At 40.4% G+C, this 13,082-nt stretch overlaps 1 protein-coding gene across 6 annotated transcripts in view; it reads right to left on the bottom strand.

Annotated features, from left to right (window-relative positions):
* DST (dystonin) overlaps positions 1-13,082 on the bottom strand; it is a 675,093-nt gene that overhangs the window by 167,258 nt on the left and 494,753 nt on the right. For all 6 annotated transcript variants that reach the window (XM_089694126.1, XM_089694129.1, XM_089694130.1 and 3 more), the window contains 2 exons: positions 6,218-6,713; positions 2,791-4,259 (listed from right to left, as the gene is read on the bottom strand). In XM_089694126.1, coding sequence (XP_089550252.1) covers positions 2,791-4,259; positions 6,218-6,713 — 1,965 coding nt within the window. The remainder of the gene's footprint in view (positions 1-2,790; positions 4,260-6,217; positions 6,714-13,082) is intronic.

Raw genomic sequence — 13,082 nt, 5'->3', positions numbered from 1 at the left:
TTTACACTAAAGGAAAGTTCGCAGGGTTTTGGGACACCCAGTGATAATGTACATATTTTAAGGTCAAGAAATATATTTTTCTCTTGACAATGAATAACCTTCACATAGCTGATCACTACTCTGCAAATAATACTTGCTATCACATCTTGCTGTGAATCGCTGCTATAAATATTTGCAATCCCCCAGCTTTGAAACTAATCCAGGAGTCATGCTGATTCATCACTAAAATACCAGAAGCCTTATTTTTACTATATTTCTCCTGCTAAGTCTAAACCGCAAATGCACTGTGATCTCATACACATCCATGTACTTTGGATTTGATGCCTCATTTTGAGAAACTGAAGCTAAATTCAGTAAAACTATCATTAAATACAGCACTTCTGGGAAATAAGCACAACAGCCTAATTATTAGACAGATCTGTAGAATTAGCGGCACAATAAGCTTAGTGCTTAGCAACATGCTACAACTACTGTACATCTTAGAAATGTAGACTGCATTAAAATATTTCTCTTAATTGAATGCGACTAACATTCTAGACGCTTAAAACCATTAAAGCACAAGGTTCTTCTGCAAAAATTATCTCACCACATAGCTAATAGATGAGATAACAGTGTATTAGTAAAACATGGGTATTATGCACTTATTTAATCAGCATTTCTACAAATTCCAGAGGTACCTACATAAGAAGCTCCAGGGGTCCAACCTACGCAATAAAACAGATATTCTCACATTTCAAATTTATCAAGAAACATGACCTATCCAATACTTTTAATAAAATATTGGTAGTCAAACTAGAAAAGCTACAATTTCTGGGGAAATTGTGTGAAGTGTTCTTGCCTCCACCAGTAGTCTACAATTGGAGTGGGCGGAGTAACTGGGTGGAGTGGCTTGAAAATGAGGGAGTGATGGCAGTTTAGAAATCATGTCCTGATTTTTCAGCTCACACTCTAGCTTTTGTCAGCTCCCACTCTAGTTTTGAACATTCCGCCATTCATTCCTATGGGACCAATTTCACCAGAAAAACGCTGATATTTCGTGAACCATTTGGCGAAACGTTCCACAAAGTAATAGCACACCAATCGGGAACAATCTGCACGTTTCAGTATATTACTGTCTATGTAGTGTAAAAACTGTGGGAGAGGAGTTAGGGTGGAAAATTTGGCTATAATAATAATATATATGTGAAATAACAGTAAGTGGTCTTGCCATGCAAGAACACTTAAATACTGTTGAGCAGTAACTGGAAGTAGATATCATTAGTCTGATCAAGCTGCCAAAATCTGGTTTCTTATTTGCTGCTGAGGTTTACTTACACAGCTGTAACAATTTCTTACATTGGATATCAGATATTTCAGATACCTGCCAAAAGCTGTTTTCTCATTGGCTGCTGAGGTTTTCTTACACAGCTGTAACAATTTCTTTTATTGGATGTCCAATATTTCAGTTAAAGTACCACATCCCTGATATACAATAGTTAACTCATAGATATAGGATGGGATTTTTTTTAGGTACAAACAATACAATGTAAACCAATTATTAACATTTGATCAGTGATTGGGAGCTCTACATATTCTTGACTCATTTCACTTCTTCAGCAGAGAGGTGGGTATATGTATAATAACATCCAAAATCTGGTAAGTGTTTAAAAACAGCAACTTGTATATAACCCATATGTGCTCTCTGAGTTAGGAACCCCAAGGAGCATTAATATCAGGGGAGAAAATCACCACACAAGGTGAATCTCATAGATTCTAATGTGTTTGCACTAAACAGATAAAAATTGTAAAGGTTTGTAAAGGTCATGTCTTGTCAGCAGGAGGAGCACTGCACGACAATCCTTCCCAGAGGACCAAGTAGAATAACATTTTTAGTATGTTAGAGAATAATCTTGAAAGTGGACATTATTATCGCTGTCAGTCCTATTATAATCTAAGTTGTAATCATCTTGTACATGCGCTGCCAATAACATTTGGGAAGTTCCTAAGCATACGTCTTATAAAGCTTTTCTCCTCGTAAGCTTACCTGTTATGGGAGAAATATTTGGGCTTTCATTGATGGCCTTCTTTTAAATATACTAGTTGTCTGGCTGTGTCAGACCCAGAACAAGTGGGCATCAAATGGAAGTCACAGAAGCCTCAGAATGCCTTATCTCTTTATTCCCTAAAAGATTGTAAACTCTCACAGTCAATGATGCAGCCTATGGCCTGCAGAAAAATACCAATGAAGCAGTTGAACAGAAGTTGATTTGTAGATTGATTTTTTTTTTACCAGCGTGGCCACATATGAATCAAAATTTGATCCATGTATGGCTAGCTTAAGTCTTCCAATGGGGACACTTTATTTTGTATAGATTTCCTCTCCCTGTTGTGTCTCTAGTACAGAAAGTGAAGGTACATCTGACCAATGGGATACAGACAGCAAAAAAAAACTGCTCTATTCAAAACCAAAAGGATTTAGCTATACACTTTAAGTTTAGAACACACGTAGCACATCAAAAGGTATAATTCATATAAAAAGTATATCGTTTACATTTTTGAAAGTCAATATTTTGCTGTCAAAGGCAAAAACACAGATTGCCTGTTCATTCAGTACCAAATGGCGCACACTATAAATGATAAAATCTTAATTTCAGTCTTTTTATTTCTCAAAGATACTTGCCTGAAGCACAGCCGAATTAAGATTAATGATTGTTTGATCCTATTCTGTTATGCCACAAAATCTTGTAGTTTACTATGAGTATCATATGACACATATCTGATATCATGTATAGCCAGCTTTCACTGCCTTACCGTAAAAATGGATAGCTGTTGATTGATGACATCAGTTTCCATTCCAACAGGACCTTGCGATTCTTCATGCTCTTCTGCTTTCCCAAACTCATCAACAAATTCTTTTAACGTATTGTAAAAGTCTTTCATTCTGGTAACAGTTCCATCAATGTTTTCTTCTCTGAATTTTGCTCGATCCTGTAATTTGCTGCATTGTTTTCTCAAGGCTTCTAGATCCCTTTTAATACCAACAAGATCTGGAGATGTTTCAGAGGTCATCATCATCTTGCAGGTCTTGTTAGCATTGTCATTAGTTGTTATAAGATCTCCTAACTTCTCCATGAATCTGCTAATGTCCTTTTTCTGAGCCTGTAGTGTATTCATATCCCTTGCAACTGGTGACATACTATCAAGCTCATCATCCAACTCAGCAAACTGAGAAAACATCTCTCGAATACTATTTTGGAAATGTCCAATTCCTTGTAACTTGGTTTCTAAGAAGGTACATTTTTCTTCAATTTGCTGGCTGATATTTTTGTGTTTTTGTTGAAGGGATTCAGCTTGAAGGAGAAGATCAGACACGCCTTCTGCATCTGATGCATCTACTACAATCTCTTGGGCCAATTTTACAGAGCACTGTATTTGTGGCTGCAGACTTTGAAGGGCTTTTTGTTGTGTTTGCATTATTGTTAGATGCTTGTTACTACATGCTTGGGTCCCAAGAGATTCTTGTACTTCTATATGCTCCTGTGCCACAGCCAGTTGCTTTTCAGCATCTTTAACAGATTCTTGGAAGTCTTTGAGCCGCAGTGCCATGTTCTCAAGTGAGTCTCTTTTATTATGTAAACTATCAATAAGTGATTCCACCTTGTCATTCAACATGGCACTCTCTTCTGTAATTATGTCTTTATCTGATTCACAGGAGTTTAATAAACTATCTGCTGCACTGTTTAGCATCTCCACCATTCCACGTTGCTTGTCAACACTCTTTTGTAGAGCTTTTACTATTCCAATTGAATTTTCTACCACTGCTGGGTCTGTAGAAAGTTTAACTGAAAATACTTTATTTTGATACTCCTCGATCCAAGGCTTTATGTTTTCCACCATATCTTTGTATTTCATGGCTTTTTGTTGGCAATCTATCAAATTGTTTTCACGTTCTGATACTTTCTTATTAATGTCTTCCCAGCTAGATTTAAACATAGACAGCTGAGACTGAAGTTTTGCCTTCTCTCCCCCTTCTGTTTTTTGTAAAAGATTCTCACCCTCTGTTATAATCTTTTCATAGGCACCATGTTGGGCATTCAATGTACTCAGTGCTTGTTTTGTCTCTGTGATTAATGACTCCAAGACCTCAAGCTTGGCAGAGATGGGTGCTGCCTCATTTTGCATTTTTTTCTTACTCTCCATCCAAACCTGGAAATCTTCAGACATCTGTTGGAATTTTTGAGAGCTAGCAAATGCAGATTGTAGCTGCTCAAGTTGAAAACCTAAGGGTTTAAAGCATGCAGTTAATGGAGACAAAAGTACAAATAATTACACATACACTATATGCAAGACAGTATGTTACACTCTGCGTATATTATACATTTAGTGTTTTTTTATGCATTACAATTAACAAAGAAAGGTGTGCTATGTGCAGGTGTATGGTATTGTTGCTTGCCCTGTTACTTATTTGGAGAGCCCACGTGAAAATTAATTGAACAATATCAATTCTAAGTACAATACTGTCAATAAATATCTATGGATACTTTTTATTGATTGAACCATAAAGTTAAATGTTATGTAGGGAAAAAGCAATGGAAATGAGCATACCAATATACAGTATGCATAACATACACAATGACAGAGGCTGTCCCATACTTTAATTCATCATTGATCATTCATTGATTATTCATTGATTCATTGATCATGGATTCAACGTTGATGTCACATGGGGTGGGGTCACATGTGTAATGTCCCCGGGTTGCCCCACCCCTTACCTATTTAAGAACTGTCAAACCAACGGAGCAGGCAGACAGCGGGAGCCATCGATGGGAGCGGGGCCTTTTTTCTTTATTCTTTTTTGGGTCAGTGGTGGAGGCGGGCATCGTGATTGACGTTGGATCTACTGCGGTCATTCTTTTAGTTTTTTCTTTTAATAAAGGACTTGTCAAAGACCGCGTCCTGTCTTTTTTCACACTGCATTTTGTTTTTTGTGAATGAGTATTGGGACCATGTACCCCATACTCATTCACATAGGGGGGCTGGGATCTAGGGGCCCCCTTATTAAAGGGGGCTTCCAGATTCCGATAGGCCCCCTGCCAGCAGACCCCCACAACCACCGGCCAGAGTTTTGGGGAAGAGGCCCTTGTCCCCATCAACATGGGGACAAGGTGCTTTGGGGCAGGGAGCCCCCCTGGCCCAAAGCACCCCCCTATGTTTAGGGCATGTGGTCTGGTATGGTTCAGGAGGAGAGGGGTGGGGGCGCTCGCTTGCCCCCCCCCTTTCCTGACCTGCCAGGCTGCATGCTCGGATAAGAGTCTGGTATGGATTTTGGGGGGGGGGGACCCCGCGCCATTTTTTTATTTATTATGTTGCCGGTTTTTAAATGTAATTACCGCTTTTTTTTCTTCACTATAGCTCAGAGATTCATCTGTCACTTTCCCCCCAGCTAAAAAAAAGAAAGTTTCCTTTTAGTTTATTTCCCCAAGTTAAACGCAAATGTTTCCTTTTAGTTTCTTAAAAGAAACAAAGCTTCCTTTAACTCCAGGGAAAGTGACAGCTAATTCTGTAAGCTATAGTGAAGAAAAAAAATCTGGCAATTTCCTTTAAAAATGGGCACCGACATACACTTCATATTGTGAAAAAAGTTTTAAAAAAATTTGTAAACCGAGGCATTATTTTCAATGGATTTTCATTCTTAAATTGAAAATTACGTTAACTGAGGTGTTTGTAAACTGAGGTACACCTGAGTACTACTACTAGTTCTTTAGAACTAGTATGGCTGCACCATAACAGTAGGGGGTTGAATAACAGCAGGGTACCTAAGGGAGTGTGATATTCTAACTATATTCCTAAATCATGCACCGTGTAATACTTGCATGCATTAATCTAGCTGTGAGTGGTGATATCTGAAATATGAGCTTGCTCCTGATTTTATCAGACTCTTTTGTTCACGGCAATTAAGCTATGGAATGTTTTATTATGAACCAAGATACTTTAGTGATTGTATGTGTTTTTTGGAAACTATTTCTGATGTTTTTAAAAATGACCTTACAACAGGGACCTGAAAAGTAATCTTTTCTTCCAAACTAATGGAATGTGTTCACTCTGTTGACTCATCAGCACTGTTTGTGTTAGTATTTCAGGCATTATTTATAGAGACTATTTTAATCACTGAAGGCACTTCAGCATTTTGGCATTTAAAAAAATCTGTGTAAAGATTATTTTTTGGCCTGACACCAACCTGCTTTTTCTTTTAAGTCCATGAACGGCTTAACAATCGTGTCCATTTGCCTTTTCAGTTCTGCCTTCAAGTACTCTTCTGCCACCAGATGTGATAGGTCTTCACAAAGGGCTTTGGCGATGTCAATGTTACCCATCTCTATGTTTATTTCTTCCTGTACCTGCTTTGCATTGTCTATCTTCTGTTTTACAGCATCAGGGTGAGAGCTTACTGTCATATTGCTACTCAGTTTGTTATTCAAGGCACTTAGTTTCTCAGAAAGGCCATTCAGAAGGCTTTGGTAATCAGTGCTCTTCACAATAGCTTGGTCAATTCTGTCACATCTGTCATTCAATTGTCCACTCAGGCTCTCCCATTTACATGCCACAGCTGCCAACTGCTCCTTTACAGCCTCATCACAAGGAGGAAGATCTCCTGGTCGGCTTAGGATTCTTTGCCCTGTGCTGTTAAGTTGTTCATACTGCTGTTTTCGAGCATCAAACTCTTTTAGAAGAATCTATTACAACAAACAAAAAAAACATTTTATAATGAAATTCACAGGTGGAGCAGGTCAGCCTAAAGAAACACAAAATGTCTCAAATGAAACACATTTTTAACAAGGTAGCATGCAAAGCAAAAATCAGCAATCTACATCATTACATCTAATTCGTCAGGTTTACTGTTCTTACATCCTAAAAAAACATACACTGTACAACCAAGAATATGAATGCTGCGAGAACAAGCTTTATTCAAAACCAACAGAAAGTTTGATAAAAGCACTGAACCCCAATGGGAGGCAGCCACTCTCCATTTATTAGGATTCACAAATACATGTGGGTTCACAGTATTATATGTGTGAATCCATGTGTAGCACCCTCTATTTTAGGTAGGATTTTTGCCTGTGAGTCAAAGGCTTGCTAGAAGCCTGGGATGAGATAGCCTGGGAGTAAAGAAGAGAGGTTACCTCAATTCAGGCTGGGAGGCTCAACAGGTCTGGGCTTCTGGGGCCCTCCTACCCTTCAGAAAGTTCCAACACTCTCTATAAGAGGAGCGAAGGAGAGGAGAAGGCCTGGATTTGCATGTTTGAGGGAACTTGGCCAATCCCCAGGCAGGAGGCCTGGCATGGTGGCTAGGACAACCTTTAAATATGGGATAGCCTGATCAGCAAGTTAGATGCTGAAGTGAGGTGGAAGATGGAGTGAAGGAAGGTGCTGGTGTATGCAGCCTGGGAGAGGGCCCCAGGGGGGCTAACTACAAGCTAAAGCTGGACAGAAGGATCTCCACTGCCCTACAGTCTATTAGGAAGGACAGCCTTTCAGCAGGGAAGGAGGCAGCCCACCGTAAGGCCTGAAATCAGCTGCAACCTATTAAGCTACAGGAAAAAGGACAGTGTGAGTACTTCTACACCCCCTGGGCCACAGAAAGGAGAGGGCAGTCAGGTGCAATACTCCACTAGTTCTCACTGGGACTAATTCACTGTAGATTTGGGAATCCCGTGCTCAGGGAAACCATTAAGATGGCCAGGTGGATGAGAAAAGTTTCATCTGTGATCTGAGGAGGTTCACCAAAGGGGACTCCGTGCTCCTTACTAAGACTGTTGCTGATTTTTTTGTTTGTTTTTGCTAAAAAGTTGTCCTCTGAAGTTGTACAGTTCCTTTGGGCATCCCATATAACCCTAGACTCCATCCAAGTTGTTAAGCCCTAATAAAAAACAACAAAACCAAGCTCAAGGACTGTTTTACTGACTTTGGATGAGAGTGCAGGAAAATGCACGTTGATTGGTTGTGCAGAACTTAGGGGGACGCAAAAACTCAGCAGCCATCAAGAAGGTTGTGCTACACATGTTTAGACAACTGGCACATAGAAGCTGTAAAGTTCTTTTCTGATATCTTTACTGGTTGCCTGCTATAAACTATTTGGCTTGAATTACTGAAGGAGTGCAGAATGTTGGTTTTGCAAAGTGAATGTAAATAAGGTGAAGCTATGTTAACTCTGAAAATCTAATCAAGGATAAAGTAAGCTTAAAGAGTATGTAACGCAACCTTTCATATTCCTGACATGTACCTGCTGTACCATGTATTTGTAGGAAAAAGTATCCTGTTCTCTTTGTATTGCTTCCTTTGTGTGAAATCCCTGGTGCGCTTGCCTCCCTCTGCGTTGCTATTAAAAACTGACCACACTAAGCAAGAGAGCACAGCATGGTCAGTTTTCTAGCTGTGCTGGGAGCTCGGTGTTCTCTCCTCCAATAATCAGCCCCCCTCCACACATCCATTCGCTGGGAAAGTCCGTGTGATGCTGTTTCCCCTCCCCCAGCTGCTTATGCAGCTGAGAACAGTGATTATGTGATCACTTATAAAAAAGGGGGGAAAAGGGTATTTATATTTTTTTTATATCTATACAGAATTGTTTTGCCTTTCATATCTATTTTAAACTGAATGGGTTGTTGTGAGGGTTTACATATTCTGTAAACAACATCTTTTGTCCCTACTTTTCTTGTGGGTCACAGGAGTGAACTTAGTTGCCCTCCTGTGTCTCAGATTCATCTGACAGTGGGCAGAAGTAGATTATCAGCTGACATCGCTCAGCCGGTCCAGACTCTGCAGTAATTCTAATTGTAATGTTTGGGCTCAGCCTTCCAGTGCACTGCTGAGATACTAAGCCAGCCAATCCTGTCCTTTCCACGGCCCGGATTTCCAGTAAGCACTGGAGAGGCAGAGCAGTGACTAACAGTTACTGCTCTGTGCTAAAGCAGACTTGAGAACTGAGAGATCAGTGATCTTTGATTGCTCAGTTCTCGGGTTTAGAGGTGCTGGGGGACAGAAGAAGCATTGGACCGATGCTGCATCTACCTTGGTGCGTATGAAAGTTTATTATTTTGAAATTCTACACTTCTCTTTTTAAAAGGCATTATTCCATATGGTTGAACAAGAACAACACAGATTCGCTGAGCTATTTGAATATTCCTTTGGTAACTTAATCTCAAAAAGTTTACTCTTAGGCACACTGATAAATAATCCCAGATGCATTTTTACATCCATTTCTGCAATATAAATCCATTGCTAGCCATTGAAAGACGTCTATTGAGTCACTGTACTTGTTGTGGTCAGCATGGATGAACCAGTGAAAGGAATACTTGTTGTATGTCTAGTGTTTGTATTAAATCACAAGTAGCATGCAATTACAGAGGATGAGCTCATGTGAAACACATTTACTAACTTATAGACTTACATCTGGGGGGTATATGAATGCAGAGAACATTGTCATGCTGCAGATGAAACACATATCTAAGGCATGACAACCAAAGACAAAGCTAAATTAAAAAATGGTGTGATCACAGGACTGACCGAGAGTCACAGAACAGTATAGGCTATGTGTAGCAAAATCATCTGAAAGCTGTTATGGGGACATGATTCACTACTGAGTCATGCCACAGGAAATACATAAGGGTATTTAGCTTAATGGAATAATGTGATTATGGCCAAAGTGTCAAGCAACAGACCAACGCTTTGCTCATTCGTTTTACATTTACATGTAATGTAGCACCACATAGAGTTGTTCAATGTTGTCATGCACATTGGAAATTATTTCTTTAATATAGTAATACCAATTTTATGGTCTGCCAATAAAAGGTAATAGTGAGAAATCCAATTATACAAAGTACACATAGCACTGGGCACAAAAAATTGTGATCTTCCCATACACCCACAGATGTGCACAATCTGTTAGCCTAGTTTAGTGCAGGACAGCAGAGTGGTTAGTTTTTGTCTTTCAGTGCTAGGGTCTTGAACGTGATTCTGCATTTTTCCAGTGTAAGTTTCCTCCCCATACAAAACATGCTAAGGTTCGGTGTTTTACAATATGCTTTCCAAACTTATCGATGCATTTATCTTTAGAACCAAATCAGACTCTGTTTTTAGGATCTGTGACCTTTCATTTAATTTTCCTTGAACTATGTACTGTTTTATTCCAACTAACTATGAATGGAATCACAGTGGCTAAATGGTTAGCACTTCCACCTAGCAGTACTAGGGTCGTTGGTTCGTAATCCCAGCCACCTCACCTCCTGCCTGGAGTTTGCATGTTCTCCCTGTGCCTTCGTGGGTTTCCTCCGTGTACTCCAGTTTCCTCCCACACTCCAAAGACATGCTGGTAGGTGAATTGGATCCTGTCCAAATTGTCCCTAGTATGTGTATGTATGAATGTAAGCTAGGGACCTTAGATTGTACACCCCTTGAGGGTTAGGGACTGATGTGAATGTATAAAATGTATATAAAGCGCTGCGTAAATTGACGGTGCTATATAAGTACCTGAAATAAATAAATTTCTTCTCAGACGTGGTATGGAGAAAATAAATACAACTACTATTTCTGACTTCTTATTTTTAAAATGCTAGTTGACTGGCTGTCATTTGATGTGGCGTTAATACTTTATGAGTAATACTTTATGAGTCACTGGCCAGAAAATTGCAGATCAGGAGTATTGACTTTACTTGGACTTCACATTCTACATGTTTTCTCCAGGACAGTGATTCAGGAAGTAATGATGTCAGAGGCAGCCAGGCAAGTGGCATTTTTAGAAGGAGCTCATAATGGCAGCCCCATATTTCTCTCATTACAGTTTTCATTTAAAGGGAACTTCTCAGGAAAAAAGTATAGCAATTGTCATTGCGGAGTTGTGTAGCCTCCCAGTCTATCATCCTTATACATCCTTCACTGCTTAGTGAGTCACTGATCTGGATTACCCGTTTTGTAACTGCTTGTTGCAGGTCAGTGATTAAAGTGGCGTTCAGGCCCCCACCACCTCCCAAAAAAAAATAAAAGGTCAGCAGCTACAAATACTGTAGCTGCTGACCTTTAATAGTAGGGCACTTACCTGTCCATGCATCCAGTGGTGTCCTCACCCCAATTCTTCAATCGGCTGTCAGGTGCTGGCGCCGCCATCTTGACTAAGGGATACCGGCAGCTACTGCACATGCGCCAGCGTGCAGCGCTTTGTGTACAGGCTGCAGTCCACTGGGACCTTGGAAGTGTCCCATAGGGCTGAGGGGAGTGCCGAACATCCGGCTCAGTGCACCTTGGTGCACTGAGCCGGAAGTGGGAGCGGGTACCTGTCAAAACCAGGTACCCGCTCCTACCTCCCCCCCCAAAAGGTGCCAAATGTGGCAGCGGAGGGGGGGAGGAGCCACTTTTGGGTGGAACTCCACCTTAATCAAGTAGTATGTATATAACTTCAAATTTAAGTGTACAATTCCAGCTCATATATGTATAGGTTCCTTTTAAATAAGAAATAAATACGAAAAATAAGACTTTTTTTTGTTTAGCCTCTAATAAATGTCTAATTTATGCATTAAAAGCCACCACAGCCTCAGTCAAAATCTACTGAAACATAAAAGGTACCATAGCCTATTTTGCTTTCTGGCAGCTAAAAAAAGCAAATGTTTTTTCCTAACAGATAAAACTGATTTAACGTAACAGAGAGATGACTAAGCATGGATATACAATATGTCTAGTATACAAAAACTGTTTACACTGTGATCACATGACCAGAAGATACACTTTCTGTCATCTGACTATTATCATATGTTGAATTAAAAAAGCTGTTGTGCGTACTTGTGCCCTTCTGCCTTTACAACCACTTTAGGCAATATCACAAGAACAGATTGAATGTAAAGTGTTATTACACACATACGTCTTCACCGAAATGAGTTTGTGTCCCATTTGTAGCTTAATCATAAATTAAATTCCTCTTCTGGGCCACGTAAAAGATGCTTTTATGGGGAAAAATTCTCAGTTTGAAGTCTGTGTGATGCTAATTTGGCAATATACTTAGACAGGATCTTTACATCATACAGTATGCTCATGTGCTTAACTTGTGAATATAGTTACATGGTTACATAGTCTGCAAAGTTTAAAAAAGGGTCAGCCAGTTCAATTTATGTGTGTGTATGTGTTTTATCCTTTTAACAACTCCCATAGTTGTGTATATTCTGTTTCTGAGGAAGAAATTCAAATGTTTTATAAAGTTGTTGACACTCTCAACTAGTACCACTTCTTGGGGGAAGGACTTCCAACAGTAACAGTAAAGAACCCTTTCCTCAATAGAAGGTTAAACTTCCTTTCTTCTAACCTCAAATCATGCCAGTGTGTCCTCTTCAGGAACCTTATAGTAAAGTAGTCATACATGCCCTGGCCTTTTTTTCAGCTGGAACATGCTAGAACACCATTCCGGCCCCTCCGGCAGCCCTCTCCTCTCAAACTTGTCATTTAACACAGAAGCCAGTAGAGGAAATTTTCAACACAGCTCTCTTCCTCTACCAGCTTCTCTGTACTAGTCATGGGCACCCAGTGCTTCTGCCCTCAAGCCCTGGTCAGTGCCTCAGGTCCTGGCAGCGCAACTGCAGCTGCCTGTGTTAATTTGGGAGGCAGCTTCTGTCCCCACTTGCCTACACTACTGATTGTAGACATTCTAGCACGGAGCTGAGTAAAGTCTACACATCTTCGGCTCTGTGCTACAGTGAATTTGTGCACAGAGAATAAGGACCGGGAAGGGGGGGAATTTTAGTAGAGAGAAGAGCAGAAGGGGGGGGGATTTTAGCAGAGGAGAGAGCTGGGGGGGGGGGGGGGTTAAGTTGTGCAGAGAGATTAACTGGGAAAGGGGAGAGATTTGTGCAGAGGTGAGAGCTGCTGAAGGCAGGTTGTGTAAAATGAGAGCTGTGGAGGGGGAGCAGGTTGCACACAGGTGAGAGCTCTGGGGACAGGTGGGGATGCCAGGTTGTACAAATTGAGAGCTGTGGAGGGGGAACAGGTTATGCACAGGTGAGAGCTGTTGGGGCAGGGTGTGAATGCCAAGTCATGCAAAATGAGATCTGTGGAGGGGAACAGGTTGT

This window comes from Staurois parvus, unplaced genomic scaffold (assembly GCF_062004578.1).
Source record: "Staurois parvus isolate SC_StPar_1 unplaced genomic scaffold, SC_StPar_1.0 ptg000652l, whole genome shotgun sequence".
Classification (NCBI taxonomy): domain Eukaryota; kingdom Metazoa; phylum Chordata; class Amphibia; order Anura; family Ranidae; genus Staurois; species Staurois parvus.
This window is presented reverse-complemented; position numbering and strand designations above follow the sequence as displayed.